At 44.6% G+C, this 19746-nt stretch overlaps 1 protein-coding gene across 1 annotated transcript; it reads left to right on the top strand.

Annotated features, from left to right (window-relative positions):
* The first annotated feature begins 1305 nt into the window (after positions 1 to 1305).
* On the top strand, positions 1306 to 7556 carry LOC125509362 (initiation factor 4F subunit (DUF1350)). The gene is made up of 10 exons (XM_048674330.2): positions 1306 to 1703; positions 1808 to 2011; positions 2110 to 2167; positions 3874 to 3936; positions 5219 to 5294; positions 5850 to 5965; positions 6083 to 6172; positions 6255 to 6386; positions 6687 to 6872; positions 7090 to 7556. Exons 1-9 carry the CDS (start codon positions 1384 to 1386, stop codon positions 6813 to 6815), a joined length of 1188 nt encoding a protein of 395 aa, XP_048530287.1. The 5' UTR covers positions 1306 to 1383; the 3' UTR covers positions 6816 to 6872; positions 7090 to 7556.
* Positions 7557 to 19746: the final 12190 nt, after the last annotated feature.

The following is a 19746-nucleotide window of genomic DNA, read 5'->3' as shown; positions in this document are numbered from 1 at the left end:
GCAATTACCCTCTCATAAGGCATTGAGTTAGATGGCTTCATTGTGGAGTTCCTTAAATCTTGTAAGGACATCATCAAAGTTGTAATGATGCACATCATTAACCATTTCTCAGACCTCCATGTGGTTCATTTCTAGTGGTTTACTACCTGAGCGGCCTCAGAATCTTCCACCTAGCGAAGTCTACTTCATGCTCTATGTTTGAGAAGGTCACGGCTTGAGTGAACCACTCGGCATGAAAAAAACCCTTGCAATGACGAGAACAGTGGCAGAGCTAGCTTGGGATGATTGGGGAAGGGATAAAAGTTTGCTTTTTTTTGGGGGGGGGGGGGGGGGGGGCAATGGCCCCATGGCCTGAACATAGCACAACAATTCTTGGATAAAACATCTTGACGTAATCACCTATCGTCGATTTCCACTGAAGAAACTGCGACATAGTTGTACAACATGAGTTTTTTTTACAGAGATTAGGACTAGGGTTAACGGGATTCATGATGGTAAAAGAAGAATTATTGATTCTTGGGCGAAGGGATGACCAGCGCGGGAGGAGGCAGGCATACTAAAATGGATACATGCATGGGACGGTGATGCCATGTATTCCCTCCGTTCCTAAATATTTGTCCTTTTAGATATTTCAAATGGTCACCACATACGGATGTATATAGACATATTTTACAGTATAGATTCATTCATTTTGATCCGTATGTAGTCACCATTTGAAACCTCTAAAAAAACAAATATTTAAGAATGGAGGGAGTACAATGCAATGTGGTTAGAGACGTGCTTACAGAAATATATCTTTTTCACTTAAGCATTGGTATAATTGTAAAGGGCAGAGGCATATGCCTAGCTAGGGACCTCTGCTATAAAAATAAGTAGCGGTGCTAAACAAAAACTGATTTATATTCTGCAAGCATGCATCCAAAGTTCCAAACACCTTGTATTGTACATGATCCGACATCAATGAGAGCGAGGGGATGTGACCATTGATCAGTAGTCGCCGCTAGCTGGTGTACATACTTGGATGTAAAATTTATTTATAATATTTTTTGTATTACCTTAACAGTTGATAAATAAGAAGTAATATCAGTGAAGCGGGCAAGAGAGGGGAGATCGGAGCCCATTGGACCTTGATTCATCAACGATTCAAAAATTCAGGAACTGAAAAGCGGCCGCCGGCCTAGCATTTCAGTTCCACTATCTAAAGTGTCTCAAAAAAAAAGGTCCACTGTCTAAAAAAACTGCTGTTGAATCAGGCGGCGCTTGCGAGCCCACGTGGCACTGCTTCCTCAATCCTCACAGCAGAAAGTCTCCGGCTGCGCCGTCGGCCTCGTGGCAAAACCACCAGCCGTTGTTTGTCCCCACATCCTGCTCCGCTTCATCCCCATGGCTGCGACGACGGCGGCGGCGGCGGCTGCTGCTGCGGCTCACCTGCTCACCTCCCCACCTGTCGCGTCTCCGCGGCCCGTACCTCGCCGTCACCGCCGCACCGGGGCCGCCAGGCGCCTCTCCTGCCGCGCGTCGCTGGGCCCCGACGCCCCCCTACCCGCGCTCGCCGTCCCCAGGCCGTCGCCCGCTCGGGGGAGGACGTACCTGCGGGAGCACTCCTGCCTCCTCTTCCCACCCCCGCGCGGCGCCCGCCCGCTCGCCGTCGTCAAGTTCCTCGGCGGCGCCTTCATCGGCGCCGCCCCCGAGGCCACCTACGGGTAGGCGGAGGTCCATCCGACCTCGCGGTAATCCGCGATTTCTTCGGCGGGAGGGGAGAGCTTCGCAGTACTGATTCGCGCTTGGGCGCCGTGGTTTGTTGCAGCTACCTGCTGGAGCTCCTGGCGCAGGAGGGGTTCCTCGTGGTGTGCGTCCCGTACAACGTCACCTTCGACCACGCGGCCGCCGCGCGGGAGGTCTTCGAGAGGTTCCACGGCTGCTACGACGCGCTCCGAGCGTCGGGCCTGCCGGAGGCCGGGCTAGGCGCTCTGGACATCGCGGGCCTCCCGCTCTACTCCGTTGGTCACAGGTGCCCGCCCGCCCGCCCGCCCGCCACCTGTTCGATGCTTTACCACAGAAGATGTTTGAAGCCTTGTTTTACTGACGGTATTCTTCAACGAATTGCAGTAACGGCGCGCTGCTTCAGCTGCTGGTTGGGAGCTACTTCTCAGAAAAGATACCAAAGGTTCGCTTGGTATTTAGTTTTTTTTTGGAACACCGAGCCTCCTCGTCGATTTCCATTAAAGAAGCTGCCACATAGTTCTACGACATGAGTAGGAAGAGCGAAAGAAACACAAACAACTCAGCATCTACACCTACATCCACAGGCTATCACAAAAGCATATTGTTCTGTGGCAACGAAACATTCAACAGCCACACAGAAATCATATCCAAGCACCACACATCAAGATCAAACTGCCGTTATTCGTTTCATCACCGGCGCCCAGCCATGACACCTGCAGTAAACTTCAGCCATCACCATCTTCAAATGCTGCACTCCTTCAATTCTTCTTCGGCCTTGGGATTTCTGCAGTAAAGCCCACGAAGATAGGTGATTACCTAATTGGAATATAACATCAGCAGGGTCATCAGGAAAATTCTGTCGAATGCACACATCATTCCTAGTTTTCCATAGCATCCAGCAGATTGCTGCCCCTCCACTAATTACCAGCTTGTGTTGCAGGGAAGGATGAAAGCCATGTAGCAAACAAATCCACAGTGCTATCAAACGGTCTATTAAGACCAAAAGCACATAGGACAATCTGCAATATCAGTTTGGCTAGCACAAACTGGAAGAGCAGATGACCTACAGTCTCCTTTGCACTGCAGAAATAAGATTGTTCATTCCCATTCCAGCCCCATTTCAACATGTTGTCCTTGGTTAAGATAATATTTTTCAGAGGGATTTTTTATTTTCAGAGGGATCTTCAGCTTCCAGACAAAGCTGAATCCAATCAGACTCCCATATCTCAGATGCAAATAAGTTGCTCTGACAGATAAATCTGCTTTATCACCCACTTTCCATTTCACTCTGTTTTGCTCGTTAGCAAAAAAAGACCTTTGACACCATATCCTGCAAGTTCACTGCCTTAGCAGTATCATCAAGCAAAGTTCTCCATAATTGGATGGTATCGAAACGACCCTCCAGAACTGTTTGTACTGTTACATTTTTGCTGAAGGTTATGTGGTAAAGCGTCGGGAATTGCACTGCCAATGGTGAATTATTTACCCAGCTATCTTCCGAGAATAAAGTTTTACCACCACCACCAATTATCCTTTCTGACAACTTCTGGAAAATATTGTTGACACCCATCAGACTCTCCCAGAAATAGGAGCCTCCACTCCCAGGTTGCCATCGAGAGGGAACATGTTTCTGTAGATATTTGCTTTTGTGGTCCACCGCTCATGACCACTTGGCAGCGAACCCGATACCTGTTTCTGCAGATATTTGCTCTTCAGCATAGTCTGCCAAATCCCATCAGTGTTTTCCAACTTCCGCAACCATTTGCAAAGCAGGCTTTGATTCATAGTCTTCAGGTGCAGAACGCAAAGACTTCCAGAATCTTTTGGCAAATAGACTGCCAGCTCACCAGATGACATTTTCCTGTCATCAGACTCCTGCCACAACATCCTAGCTCTGTGATAATCCCATCTCTTCAGAACTCCTTTAGGTGCCTCTAGAAAGGAGAGCATATATAGAGGGATACTGCTCAAACAAGTACTTGTCAGTATTGCTTGGTATTTGGTTAATACTAGCAGCAAAACCACAAAATTCTGTTTTCTTTAATGGAGATTGCAGAGGAAAGTTTGAGTTTCTAATTTTGTTTGTATAATTCCTTGGTAACAGTGCTTATTGTTTAATTTTCTTTTGTTGGGCTCTGATCATTTTAGGCTAATGCGATTGTCTCATTCAACAATAGGCCCGCTTCAGAGGCTGTTCCTTACTTTGAGCAGGTATTTTGGTCCATGCTTTCTCGCACATTGCATTGTAGTGACCTTCTGTTTAACTATTTTCAGCCCAAGCACTTGATTTACTGGCAACTGGTGTAGTGATGTGTGACAATGTAGTATATGTTAGTATGTTTGCGTTGGCATAGGTTTATGAACAGAAAAACAATTGGCACTTAGTTTTGTCGAAATGGCTAGCTGATTCTCTGTTTCCTACATTGGGACCTATGCTGCTTAGTTTTTTTTGCTATAGGTAACTGTGTATCTGCATCCTGCACAACAATATCACATCTTTGTACCACTAAGTAGTTTATGCTTATGTCTATAAGCTGATCCACTGATTGAATTATTGAAGCCAAGGAACATTGAGTCTATGCGCAAAACAATATTTCCTGCAGAAACACTTAAAGATAAAGTGGTGCCTTTTTAAATATCTTGTTTTATTAGTCTTTCGAAGATACCTGCATTCTTGTAAGTTCATAATTCCCAGATTCCAGACACATGCAAGAATTTGTCCAGCATCACCGTTTGAGATTCTGAACTTTAGAGTCATCAAGCGGTCGTTGTGGTTCAGATCAGGGATCTGCAGATTGCAGACTGACTTGATATTGAACCATGTTTAGAAACAATTCAACATGGTTATAGGCCAATAACTCCCCTACCCACGCAATAAAACACACCAGGTTTCTGGCCCTGAACTATGCACATGTATACAATACCTGCAGTTCCGTCCAAACCCACACAATCCCCCCACTTTATTTACTTTTCGTCATGTAAAAACGCACATGTTCCTGATGTTGCACTGATCTATTAGTTATTACTAGCTTGTGTTTGGTTCTCCCCAGTTTTATGGTTAGGGGATGAGCTGAGTTCCATGCTGTATGTATGTTGAACTACAGCTACCAGCTCCATATTTTGAAGTACAGAGCGCCAAAACTTCAGGATCAGTAAACAATTTATGGTTTAGATGTTGGACTAACAAATTCAGCCATAAAATAATTAACATTTTTTCAGTTGTAAACTTGTAATCAATTAAACCATCAGGGCAGTGCAAAAGTTCGAACCCACCGACCCCCCAAAAAAATTGTGACTTACAAGAATTAAACTATTAGCAAAGAGTTTGAGAAACATGTAACAATGCTATTTGATTCTTCATTTCCAACGTAGAACTTTGTGTAAACAACTGGTATAGGTACTGACACGTTGCATTCTTAGTTTGTTACCTTGTGCTCTCTCCATTTTTTGTTTGTTTGTTATTTTATCCTTGATAAATTTTTGTTTTATGCAGATAGGCCCCCTCATTAGTCAACTAACACCTATGATGGAGACATCACCTGTATACTCTGCGGCAAGAGATGCATCAGGTGATTATTCACTGCATTTATCAGTTATTATTTAACTTCCATGAAATATTTGTGGCTTGCTGGTTGCCACTAACCTTCCATGTTAATTGTTAGTTTGTAGCTTTCGAGGTTCCTGTGCTTCATGTTATTGTATCATTGTTGCGATACCACATGGTCTTCTGTTACTTCCGACGCTAGCATATGCGTACGTGCAACACACGTTGATATTAGGGAGGAAATTAATTGCATGTTGATATTAGGTAGGATATAATGATATAACACATTAATTATGTGATTAGCACAAACGTTGATATTTGGTATGATATTAATTGCACGCTAAACATGTTGAGCGCTCACCATTGGAGCAATCTAGATTGTTGGATTGTCATGGTTTGATGGCCGAGATTAATTGGATCTGCCCCTTTGGGTCTTTTTATATTGGTATAAATATAAATGTTACAAATGCCTAGTGTCAAAACGTTAGTATGATGCAAGAGTTAGAATAGAAATATGTACATTGACAAAAAAGTGGTCATGAGACTGTTTTCATAGTAACGGTGTGGTGTAACTTTGTAGGGAATGCGTGGAAGGCCCTATTTGATTTAGCTGGAGGTTTGATACGGGAGTACGATCGAGAAGCTATGGTATCCGTAAGCAAATTTGTCGATCAGTTACCATCAGTAATGAATCAGGTATTATATTTATATGAATCTAACTTATATTTCATTAGTGAAATGTGCTCTGACAACATGTTTGTCCATAGATATCTTTTTAATCCTGAACATACATTCTTCCCATGTTATTTACAGGTTACAGAAGGTGTATCTGAATTCAAACCAACACCACCTGAGAACCGTGAATTCTGCAAGAATTCTTACAGTGTAGCTAATACATTATTGGTACTGTTGAGAAACTTGCACTTAAGCAAACCTCTTTCCGTTCTAATTTACCAATCGCTAATGGTCCGTGTACGTATTGTAGGTCAAATTCAGCGTTGATGCTATTGATGATACAGACATAATTGAGGACATCTTGAGACCTCGGGTAGACTCAATTGGTGGACAAATAAAGAAGGTCGTACTGTCAGGAACACATCTAACTCCGTGTATACAGGTACAGCTAGTTATTTTTTTCACCTTCAAATTGTATGGTGCATCAAATGCAGTTATATAGAAATAGAACTCTGTAAAATTCGTGTAGAACTTGTTTGATTACTGTGATTCACCACCAATAGTATCTACCTGGTGCTATCACTAGAAAACAAAAGGATATTTTTAGTTTAGTCGGGTTGGAATTCTCAGTCACTGGATCATATCTTAGACCAGTGCTCTGTTAATATGTAATACCATTTATGTATAAAACATTAATATTAATGTCTGCCAGTGCCAGGCACTAACTATAGCTATACTACAGGATGTTAAATGGCAGGTTGGTTCAGAATACACTCCAGCGGATGCTCTGGCGCAGGGCTTAAAATCATTGGCTCTCAATGAGACCAGGGTCCTCTCAAGAACTATCGCTGACTACTTCAGATCCCTTTAGAAGCCTAGATTATAATTTATTCTATGTCCATTGAAGTTCAGAATGCTGCTTATGAAGGTATGTGACACTACTGAATCTTTGTGTAACTTCTGTGGTGTAAAAACCTAGGACCATGGCTTGCATTAATCATACATTTATTTACCACATTGGAGATGCTTTTACACACATCAGAGCCAGAAGGGCAGAAATATGTATCTGTAGAATCTATAGTGCTATACAGTCTTCATTCAGTTTCATCACAAACATTTTGCTGGTTGCCGCTTTCCTGATGCAGTTGGCTGGGGTGTGGGGGGGTTGCCATTACAAGGACACACCGGAGTAAATATTATAGCACCTAGGACTCGAAGAGCGATGTATGTGGACCGAGTTGAGTACGTTGGCACCGGCAGGCCGTACATCTACTATATGATCTGATCAAGATTTGGAGGTTGGGACCAAGTTGTTGGACTCTAGTCAGGCTATGCACTGCATTTAACCCGAAATCCAAGAGAACAACGATCCATTCTCAGGTATGGCACCAGCGACGCTGAGTTGGCCGTATACACCTTGCAGCAGGCAGGCAGGCAAGCCTGTCCATGCCTTCTTCTGGTTGTCATTTTACGTGTACTACGACAATATATACTTATACATCATGTGTAGATTGCCATGTTATATGTACTGTAGAGTAACATATGGGACAGTATTGTGCACATGTTGTAGAATGTTACAAGTGCAGCAGTTGTGATTTGGTCATGAATTTCACCGGTTGGGTAAAAGCCCGGTAAGAACTACCGTGCCTAGTTCTAGAGTAAATTAGCCAGTTCAGAGCAACTCCAATGGGGCGACCCATTTCGTCCGCCGTTGTCCGTTTGGGTCGGCGTGGACATAAAACGCAGTCCAACGTGCTGACCCAAACGGACGTGTGTCTGCTTTTCGTTCGCGGGCGACCCATTACCAGCCCATTTTTAAGCCGGATTTGCGTCGGTGCGGACACGCGACGGACGCGCGCATGCTCGTCTTCTCCTCTCTCCGGGCCCGCTGGTCGGTGGCACATTGGCCTTCCCTCTCACCCCCCAGCGAATAGCAACCCTCGCCCGTCTTTTTCGTCGCCGACGCCCTCGTCCATTTTTACTGGCGACTCTGCTAGCTGCCGCCGCCTCCACATTGCCCAGCAACGCCGCCCACTCCCCCGCTGTCTTGCCACCGGGGAGCAGACTGCTTCCCCACCCCCCGCTCCCCCACCGCACAGTCATCCGTGACCAAGAAGCCGCCTCGCCGCCCCGGCTAGATCCTCACCGGCACGCTCTTCGGACGCTGGCAGGGCAGCGAGCTGATCCGTGCGCGCCGCGACTCCCCTCGCTGGCCATCTCCTTCGTCGACGCCCGCAAACTATTCGACAATTTGCCAAGGTACAAAATGGACCGCCGACGATTTCTTTTTCCACAATTTTCTTTGTGACTCCGACGATTCGTCGTCCGACGAGAAGGAGAAGATATTGGCTGCCGTGTTGGTCCATCACCACCTCAACAGCCAGCGGCCCTTGTTCCATGGCTCCATTTCGGGCCACCTTCCGGCGTTGAATCGCAACCAAAAGAGCGGGCATTTTTTTCTTTGAAAGGACTACTTTGATATAACAAACCCGTTGTTCAAACATCAAAAATTCTGCCGCCATTTCCGTATGATTAGGCATCTTGTTGGCAACCAATAAATGTATCTTCTTTTATTCGTTTGCAAAACTATGTGAAACATTTCTATTTGTATTCGGCTTGTAAAACTATAATATTTTATTCGGTTTAAAACTATGTTATTTGTGACAATATGTTTGAATGCAATCATCAATGTAAAATTAGGCAGCCAGCCGGCCACGCCGGCACATATGGGTCGACGCGTTGGGCACGTTGCTGACCCATATAAAAAACAGGACGGTCGTCGGGCGGACGACCAATCCAAATAGATAAAAAGCGAACGAAATCGTCATCCGTTTGAATCACCCCATTGAAGTTGCTCTCTGATGATAGCCAATGTTCCTTTTCTTGTGGCTTGAATGGCGGGTGAAAAAGAGCAGCCGCCGCATGGATCGACGTCAGTCCATGTCCACTCGTCCGGCCTGAAAGAAAAATATCCATGGGGTACGGACGCACTGGGTGAACCCAGTTGACCGTTGTCTGCGCACCGCAACTTGTACGCGGTGCGGACGGCCGGACGACGCTAGCCTCCGGCGATCGTTGGCGTACGTTACGTATATCGCGTGACAGCACAGCTCAGGCAGCTGGATGCTTTCTGCGACCAAATCTCATGCTGGATCGCGATGGCGCGGCTCTAGCAAGCCACTGTCAGAGCCAGACCAAGGCCTGGACCCTGGACGTACGCGTCCGTGCATGCAGCCGCGTCGAGTTAATTGCAAAGTATCATAATTGGGGCATCACATGCAGATTGGTACCACGATTATTAATTTTTACGTGTCAGTACCAACATTGATTCAAGTTTTTGCAAAAAAAGCTAAACGCTGATTTATATGTATTGACGTTGTATCCGACAGCTCGGGCCCACCCGTCAGGTGCCACGCTGGCCAATCGGCGCGTGCCCGCGCGCTGACTAGGATGAGCCGCTCTCCAACCCGGTCCGGTCGCACCGGTTTGCCCCCACCGCACCATTCCCCTCCCCTCCTCCTCCTCCTCCTCCTCGACTCGAACCCTAGTCCATGGCGTCGGCGACTCCGGCAGGCGGCGGCGAGGGCGTCGGCGGCGGCGGTGACCTACCGTTTTGGCCGCCTAGCGGCCCGGCTGGCGTCGACGGCGACGGAGGCGACGACTCCAGCTCCGCTTACTCAAGCGACGACGAGGAGGAGTCACTGTTACTCTCCATGGAGCAGCGGCTGCGGTTGGCGCAGCTGTGGGTGGCGAACCCTAGCAGCAGCCATGAGTTGACGCATGGACTCGGCGGCGTGTTGTACGTATCCTTCTCCCCCTCCTCCTCTGATTTATCCAATTGTGGATTTTTAGGATTAGTTCATCGCCAGTTGGGGATTAGGGTTTGTTCATCTTCTGTGAGCACCGTAGGACAATTACAGTAACCTAGTAACCTAGTGTAGAAAGTAGTTCAATTACAGTATCAAATTGGGATTAGAGTTTGACTAATTGAAGTATTTTGTCCTTATCTTTTTCATTGAATATGCTATTGTGCTCAAATGGTCGAAGCTACATTGATTCATGATCTGTCTTATAGGAAAGTTAATTCAAATTTTTTCCTGTAGTGTGTTGTTGCTCTCCAAATTTAGAGTTATGATAATGAATAAATGAAAATGAATTTGTTCTGTAGTTTGGATGAAGACATTTGGCAAGTAAGGATCCATTTTGATGCAAGAGAACCATTGGAGATGAAGCTTTGTAGTTCAGATATTACTTATCTGAATTTGGTTGCAGTGATGAAAACCCAAGGATTTAATGCATATGATTGTTTGTTTCACATTGAAAATCCATCTTTAAGAGAGAAAGGGCTGGATTTGGTAGGCAGTCATGCAGAATTACAGATGATAAAGAGGAAGCTGCAGGACAAATTGGAGATTAATTTGCTAGTTAGGGCTTGTGCACCCCCTGATAGAGATTTTGAGTTGCAGCAATGTGAAAGGCCAGATTTGTCCACTGTTGTGTACCAAGATCCTGTTGTTTATTATCTGAGTTAGCCTCCTGTCTTAGTTGTTGATCAGCACGGAGTAGTTTTTGAGAGTCAATGTAGCAGCTCTAGCACACCCCATCCTTCTGGTGTTTGCACACAAGAAAGCAAGAATGCAAATGCTAAGTTGAAAGCTGTTTTGGAAGAAGAAGAAGATGGATATCAATGATATGAGGTATATGAGGACAGTGATGCTTCTGCCTCTGATGAGGATGGTCAAATTGGAAGTGAGCCTAATTATATGTGTGATGATGAAGATGTAGAGGTGGAAGAGGGGAAGAGACAGAGAGAGTTAGAAGTAGAAGAGGAAGAATCAGATGATGAGCTATCAGAGGAGGAACCGGTTCTACATTATGAGGGTGACATTGAAGTTGAGGACCCATTTGAGGTAGAGAAAGATAGGACTTTTGAAGAAGAAGAAGCAAATACAGTTGTACCTGTAAAGAAGCAGAAGCTGCCAGTTAGAAGAGGACCAACTACTAGGTCACATTGCAGTAAGCTACCAGAGGTTGAGCCTGATTTCAGACCATCATCAGATGAAGAAGAGAAGGGGTTGTTGAGGGAGAGTGAGGATGATGGTTTTTAGCCACTATCATTTGTCCTACCAAAGAAAATGAAGAGTAGGGCAAAGAAAAGGCCTGCTAGGAAGTGGTACAATGAGAAAATGGAGCAATCACATGAACAACTATGTCTAAAGTTGTGTTTTAAGGATCAGCATCAATTCAGAGATGCTTTGTTGAATTTGCATATCACTCAGGCCAGGAATTTCAAGTATCACAGGAATTCAGATCAGAGGATAATTGTTGAGTGTAGAGATAAACAATGCCAGTTCTTTATGGTGGCAGCAGTTATAAAAGGGGAGAAAACCTTTGTAATTAAGAAGATGATACTAGAGCACACTTGCCCTAATACTACTGAGACCACAAGGGTTAGTGCTAAGTGGCTAGCATAGAAATATGAGCATCTCTTCAGATCTGATATAACTACTGGTATTCAGACTATAATTGATGCATGCATGGAAAAATATGGTGTAGATGTGCCCAAGTGCATGGCATATAGGGCAAAGAACATAGCTATTGATGCTGTGTTGGGAGATCACAAGAAGTAATATCCTAAGCTTAAAGACTATGCTCAGACTGTCATGGACACAAACCCTCGGACCAGATTAATAGTCACTACTGTTACTCCAGTACCAACTGCAAGAATACCCCACCCAGGCTCAAGATTCCATGCCATGTTCTTTTGCATGAATGGAGCAAGGGAGGGATTTCTCAATGGGTGTAGGCCATTCATTGGTTAGTTCCTGAACCTTGTGCACCATTTACATATTGTAGAGTACTACATATTGTTTCTCACTTGAATGTATTTAATGTTTGAAAATGTTGATTATGCAGGTGTTGATGGATGCTTCATTAAGCTCACTACAGGTGCTCAACTCCTTGCTGCCACTGGTAGAGATGGCAACAACAACATATATCCACTGACATTTGGCATAGTTGGACAGGAGGACACACCTAGTTGGTGTTGGTTTCTACACCAACTGAAAATTTGCCTAGGGGGAGAAGTGGGCAAGTTTGGACCTTATACTATAATGTCAGATAGACAAAAGGTATGTGTTTTGCACAAGTGTTTACAATAGCTTAGAGTTTCATTCTGTTTTGCACGAGTGTTTACAGTAGATTAGAATGCATATTTCATTCATTGGTGCATATTTTTTTAGCTTTACCTGATGTAGAACACATCAATAAAAGGACCTTTCCGATGTCTGAATATAGTCGTCCAATATATCGATCTTCACGTCTCGACCATTTCAAGACTCCTCGTCATGTCCCCGATCTCATCCGGGACTCCAAACTCCTTCGGTACATCAAAACATATAAACTCATAATGAAACTGTCATCGAAACCTTAAGCGTGCGGACCCTACGGGTTCAAGAACAATGTAGACATGACCGAGACACGTCTCCGGTCAATAACCAATAGCGGAACCTGGATGCTCATATTGGCTCCCACATATTCTACGAAGATCTTTATCGGTCAGACCGCATAACAACCTACGTTGTTCCTTTTGTCATCGGTATGTTACTTGCCCGAGATTCGATCGTCGGTATCTTAATACCTAGTTCAATCTCGTTACCGGCAAGTCTCTTTACTCGTTTCGTAATACATCATCTCGCAACTAACTCATTAGTTGCAATGCTTGCAAGGCTTATGTGATGTGCATTACCGAGAGGGCCCAAAGATACCTCTCCGACAATCGGAGTGACAAATCCTAATCTCGAAATACGCCAACCCAACATGTACCTTTGGAGACACCTGTAGAGCTCCTTTATAATCACCCAGTTACGTTGTGACGTTTGGTAGCACACAAAGTGTTCCTCCGGCAAACGGAGTTGCATAACCTCATAGTCATAGGAACATGTATACGTCATGAAGAAAGCAATAGCAACATACTAAACGATCGGGTGCTAAGCTAATGGAATGGGTCATGTCAATCACATCATTCTCCTAATGATGTGATCCCGTTAATCAAATGACAACACATGTCTATGGTTAGGAAACATAACCATCTTTGATTAACGAGCTAGTCAAGTAGAGGCATACTAGTGACACTTTGTTTGTCTATGTATTCACACATGTATTATGTTTCCGGTTAATACAATTCTAGCATGAATAATAAACATTTATCATGAAATAAGGAAATAAATAATAACTTTATTATTGCCTCTAGGGCATATTTCCTTCAGGGGGAGGAGGAGCGCTCGCCGGTGCGCTACCGCGAGAACCCAATGGCGTACGAGCCTCCAGTGATGTGCCACTGCTCAACTCCGAGGAAGGCGCCAAGATGGATCTCCTGAAGCAGGTTGAACCCTGGTAGAAGGTACTACAGTTGCGTGGATGCTCTGGTGAGTGTGGTTTTCTGCCTAATTTTCCTCCTTTTTTTCTGTGCAATAGTATGTGAAATGATATATATTTGGACCTTATGTTTGTGCATCTTAATAGCACGGTGGCTGTGGATTTGTGCAATGGCATGATGATCCATTGCCCAAATTTTGGAGTGAGCTCATTGGGGATTTGCGTGATGAAGTCTGGAGGCTTAAAGGTGCAACTGTTACTCGATCTGAAGATCAATTTCCAATGGTAACTCCCAATGAAGATGATGGCACAAGGGAGGCCATGGTTCTGTCTCTGCAAGCTCGAGAGAATAATGCAGAGATTGCTGGGATTACGGCCAAATTTCACAATGTGCTATTTCTTTTCACTATATTTGTGCTTGGCTTAGTTGCAGGCAAGATCTGAAGTTAGTTAGTTAGTTGGTTTATAGCAACTAAATGCAATGTACTGTCCTCAAGTTGAAGCCAAGTTGCTCTTGTTTAGTTAGTTAGTTGGTCTAGTTAGTTGGTTTAGTTGCTCTAGTTTAAGACAAGTTGTCATTTGTACTGTTGCTTTAGTTGCTCTAAATGCAATGTACTGTTGGTTTAGTTGCTCTTGCTTAATATGTAATGGATCAATGAGGCTATCTTTTGATGCAATGAGATTGAGTCAGTCTTGATCTCTTTTATTTTGTATGACATGAGTGGTTTGCTGCAACATTGTCATAATGTATGATTATCAACATATCCATCTACATAATGAGCACTACAAAATAAGAAACTGATCCATGTCTACCAATCATACCACACATTAAATTCTGGAGTTCAACTCATTATAGCCATACATAATCATTTGTTCACAATACATAGAGGAGTTCAACTTCAAATGCATAGTTCATCCTTTTCTCACAAAAGGATGAATAGCATAACTACTACATACATACATAGCCATAGTTTACAATTAGTACAAGCATACAGTACACAACCTTAGTTCCTAGATGCTAGGTCATTACACAACCATCATTCCCAAAAGGTCAGCAATGCCACTGATCTCATTTTCATCTTCTTCACTTCTCCAAAATGGGCTGAATCCCCTTGAACTTCTCCTCCAGCTTTTCATTTCCCATCATGAGCTCAGCATTCTGAAACTCTAACTGCCACTTCTCTTGAATATGCTTTTCCTTTCCCTTAAGCAGATCAGCAACCTGAAGCTTCAACTCTAGTTTCTCTTGGGTGAGCTTCTCCTGACACTTTGTTAGCTCTGAATTCTTCAGCTCCAAATTCATCCTAGCTTCAGTAAGAACTTGCTTCTCTTTCATTTTGTTCAACTTCAAGTTCTGAATGACTGTTGCTTGAGCTCTTGTCAAGTTGACCAGCAGCTCATACTTCTGACTAAGTTTCTGGGTCTCTGCATCTTTCTTTGCCATCTCAGTTGCCATCTGTGCCTTCATATCATCAATCAGTTCTTTTTTTACCTCCTGCTGATATGTAATGGCAGACTGCAGATGTCTGAAATCCACCACCCTATCCTCCTGGAAGTTCATAAGCTGATGCACATCTTAGACTAGCTTGTCATAGTTGGCCTCCAACTTGTTCTTCTCTTCTGTCAGATGGTGGATAGTGAAAGAACTTTCAAGATTGTCATTCACCCTAGCACTCTTGGCATCTTCAACCATTGCCCATAGCTTTAACAATGCATTTTGCATTGTTGGGGGCCACTGGTGATCAACCCATTCAACAAAGCCACAATTGCTACCTTCCTGCAAAAACAACAACAACACCAACAGAGTTCATACAACAAGTAATTACACAAGATCACTGAAATTGCCAACAAGAATATCTAAATTTAACAAGAGGAGCAGCCACTTGAGTAGCTGACTGACTAGGTTAGACACTCTAGTGTTCATATCAAGGTGTGTTCAACCATTTTTAAACATATGGTCAGTTAAAAAAATTTCACAGCAAGCAGAGTACTCCAGCAAGCAAAATATGCTCATGCTTGACCTAAATAAGCTACTCTAGTACCACTATGAACCAAAATTACTATGCCATTGTACTCCAGCAAACAAAATATACTCATGCTTGACCTACATAAGCTACTCTAGTACCACGATGAACCAAAATTACTATGCCATTGTACTCCAGCAAAATATACTAATGCTTGACCTAAATAAGCTACTGTACTACCACTATGAACCAAAATGTTCACAACAAGCAGATTACTCTAGCAAGCAGAGTTCAATATGGCACTAACAAACTAAGAAAAAAATCACTATGCCTACAATCCATACCGGCTGTGCACATGCTAAAAACCTCCTGCCTGTGTCAGTTCCTTCAAAGGCAACAAGCTTCTCAGATGGTTTGCCGTGCTTCTCACATGAGGACATCACATCCAGCTCAAGCCCCTTGTAATCTAGATCTTTAAGGCTGAAAGGGACCTGCAGAAGCTCGCACAAAGACAATGGCCAAATCAAAACCTACCTAAATCAACCAAATCAAGTAATCCCAAATCTGAAACCCTAACCCTAAACTCACTGTCCTGACCTGGTTGAGCCCGTCGGTGGAGGAGGAAGACTGCATGTACGGGAGGCTAGACTGGTCGTCCCTGCTTTCGTCCTCCAAAACCATGGCGTCGGCGGGGCGGTGCGGCGGCCGACAGTCGGGACGCGGGCGGCGGCGACGGAGGGAATGAGTCGAGGAGGAGGAGGAGGAGGGGAGGGGAATGGTGTGGTGGGGGCGAACCGGTGCGACCGGACCGGATTGAAGAGCGGCTCGTCCTAGTCAGCGCGCTGGCACGCGCCGATTGACCAGCGTGGCACTTGACGGGTGGGCCCGAGCTGTCGGATACATCGTCAATACGTATAAATCAGCGTTTTAGCCTTTTTTGCAAAAACTTGAATCAATGTTGATACTGACACGTAAAAAATAGCAATCGTGATACCAATCTGCATGTGATGCCTCAATTATGATACTTCTATGCGATTAACTCAGCCGCGTCCGTCCCTTGCGTTCAGACAGGTTGGCTCGTAGAGATATCCATGCTCGATCTGTCACTGACGAGAGAGAGATGGGCGAGGCGCCCATGCTGCATGCCCATAGCTACCCGCTACCCGGCACGCAGAAACCGTCACGCCCGCCCGCAGAACCAACGGCGGCTAGTGCTCTCGGGATGCGCGCCGCGGCAAGTGGAAGCAAAATGGCCGACGGACGTGCATGGTGGCTAGCTGCGTTGCCCGGGGCATGGGGCCGGCCGGTAGTTTCCTGTTGATTCCTACGGCCTGCTTCGCCTTGGCGGCTGGAGAACTACTGGCAGGAGTACCTCCCTGCTCGATGGAAATGGAATCCATGTGTTTGTGCCTTGTGACTTTGATGCCATGCTCGACATTCAGTTGCGTCCTCAACTTCGATCACGTAACCGAGGTGCTGTCTACGTGCATGTGTTCCACTCGTTTTGCATGGGGGGTGTCCGCCGTCTGCGTGTTTCAATCGTGCTACCAGGTACTACCTCGACGGATGAAGATCAATGCTCGATCGACACGGCGACAATAGCTGACCCAACTTCGTGCTTCTTGCCAACCAACAAGTTCGTGATGGAAAATCTAAGACGTCGACTACATTGCCTCTATGTATGCATGCATGTGCGCGCGTTTGCATAGGACATACTGTAGGAGACGTAGGACACAAACGACGAGCTTTGCTACATCTACGTAAAAAGTTTTACGTAACCTACGTAAAAGATGAGCTGGCCTGATTTGGTTGGAGGAGAAATAGGCCGAGGTCCACCCCATGAAAATCAGGAGGGCGATTAGTTTAGCGTTAAAGAAAGAACGTAGCTCTACGTAGCTGGTTTCGTAAGTCTAGCATTTTTGCACAAACGACATACCCCGGCGCCGATGGATCGCTTCGCCTATAGGCTACAGTGTGCATGAACAATGCCGTGCGCGATCGTTGTCTACTTGGCCACACATTAACTTCACGTGCATCGTGCATGCTACTACAACATAATTTGGGGTTAATACACTTTGATATTTATTTTAGAGTAAAGTGCATTGTAGTAGGTCCCTGACTAGAGCCGACGGCGGTTTGCGGTCTCGGGATCCGCGCCGCCCGCAAGTGGAACCGAGTGATCGTCGGACGTGCATGGTGGCGGCGTTGCCCGGTGCATGGGCCCGGTAGTTTCCTGTTAATTCCTACGGCGTGGTTCGCTTTGGTGGCCGGAGAATTGATACCTTCGTACGCAATCGAATCCATGTGCTTTTTTGCCTCGCTGTTAGCCGGAACGGGTGAAAATCGATGAAACTAGTCTTTTTTCTGAAACTTCAACATAAAAATGATCCTAATCTAAAAATATTTCACAAACTGGCTCCTTTTTGCATGACGTCCGGGGATAGGGCGCCATGGTAGTGTAGCATAACGTCACGGGCTAGGGCGTCATACAAAAAGGTCAATTTCAAAAATATTTTTAGATTGAGGCCATTTTGTGTTGAAGTTTCGAAAAAGGGCTAGTTTCGTCGTGTTGCGCCGGCAACGGAGTACTAGAAATCCGACGCGAGATTTGTAAGTATGGCAAATTCAACATCTTTGAGGAAATTTATGTCGGCATAAGGTTGGAAATTTTAATTTGCAAGCATGGCAATTTTATGGGGAAAAATAAACTAAGATGGATTTGCCATGCTTGCTAAGTAAACTTGCCATCCTCGGCAAATGTAATTTGCCATGATAAAAAGTCTGATGTCAAATTTGTAGTCGGGGTCAGGTCCTTTTTATTTCATTGCATGTGGATTATATTTTTGTTTTGCTTCTTATTCCATTGTGTATTTGATAGTGGAACCGATCCATTCGCATGAATGAAAAAGAAAAAAAGAAACATCTTTTCTGCATCGTGATTTTGTGCCATGGTCGACGGACATTCAGTTGTGTCGCGTCGTCGACTTTCAGATGACACATGATTCGTTTGGATTCGATCACATAACCGATGCGCTATCTACGTGTGTTTCGCATGTTTCTTTGTGGGAGGGAGTCCGCCGTGTACGTGTTTCGAACATGCCACCAGGTACTACTTGTAGCGACCAGACCTCAAACAGTCTGATCTCTGTGCTCCGGTGTCATCCCTGGATCAGTAATGCTGACACCACACAGTACTCGGAGGATTTATAGCAGAGTAGCAATCACACACTTATTACATCGAGTGTCTCAAAAGAGAACTTATTACAATAAATATGGCTTAAGGCCATCTAATAACTATAACAGCGGAAGGCTTAGAAGATAAGTGAGTCCATCAACTCCAACGGCATCACTGAGTATAGAACCACGACCTAAAACTCCTTAATCGTCGTCTGAAAAGTCTGCAACATTAACGTTGCAGCCCGAAACGGGTCAGCACATGGAATATGCTGGTAAGGTAACACATAGAGAGTAATGAAATGAAACAGCTATACTATATGCATATTTGGCTGGTGGAAAGCTCTATGGTTACAGTTTTGCGTAAAGCCAATTTTTCCCTACTTCAAAGAAATAAATTTATTTAACTATCATGGTAATTGTTAAACATTGAGAATGGTTGACAGCATTCTCAATCCCAATTAAGCATCATCATTAAACATAACCCAACAAAATTAAATTTAGAGTAACATGTTGAGATTCACATGATAATCCAGGTACTAGATACTCAAGATGTCCATAACCGGGGACACGGCTAACCATGATTAGTTTATTACACTCTGCAGAGGTTTGTGCACTTTTCCCACAAGACTCGATCGCCTCCGTTTGGTTTCTCGCACTACATGGTGTTTGAGAAGACGGATGACCGAGACATAGTCTTTCAGAAGCGCTAGCACCTTACGATCGGGTAGACCGTACCACCTACATCCCCTACATCTGCTAGTCTACCACGGTAAGAGTTCGCACGACTTAGTCAACTATGCTAGAGCCCATAATAGCTTGTGGCTGCACACGGAAGTTTCTAGTATGAATAGTCTCATGATCCCTTTGAGCCTGGGTGGCGGTTCAAAAGAAAAAGGCAAGTCCTGAAATATCTAGGTGCCTCAATCCACCCAGATGTGTGTTTAAGTTGCCACCTTAGATAAACCATTAATTAACAAAACTCACATCTGTCATGGATATCACTCACTCAATTCACGTCTACTAGCATAGCATGACATAATAAGCAAACGTAGAAGTAACTCCCAAAGGTTTGATAATAAACAGGTAATAAGTTCTACCTCATCTACTTTCCATCCCACAATTTAATTGGATCCTAACCATGCAATGTGTGAGGATTAATCTAATGCAATAAAACTGGGTAGTAGGAAAGGTATGATCAAAATGTTACCTGCCTTGCTGATGATCCGCGAAACCTAGAGATTCGAAGTAACAGGCGGCGCACTCTGGGTATTCTATCGCAGACAA

Source organism: Triticum urartu, chromosome 5A, assembly GCF_056163025.1.
Source record: "Triticum urartu cultivar PI428250 chromosome 5A, HENAU_Tu73, whole genome shotgun sequence".
Taxonomy (NCBI): Eukaryota; Viridiplantae; Streptophyta; class Magnoliopsida; order Poales; family Poaceae; genus Triticum; species Triticum urartu.
This window is presented reverse-complemented; position numbering and strand designations above follow the sequence as displayed.

Bases quoted from the DNA above. Each gene is read 5' to 3' on its own strand.
- LOC125509362 (XM_048674330.2), top strand. From the start codon at position 1,384: ATGGCTGCGACGACGGCGGCGGCGGCGGCTGCTGCTGCGGCTCACCTG. The intron at 2,168-3,873 runs GTTCGCTTGGTA...TGATCATTTTAG, and splicing joins TCTCAGAAAAGATACCAAAG to GCTAATGCGATTGTCTCATT. The intron at 6,387-6,686 runs GTACAGCTAGTT...GCTATACTACAG, and splicing joins ATCTAACTCCGTGTATACAG to GATGTTAAATGGCAGGTTGG.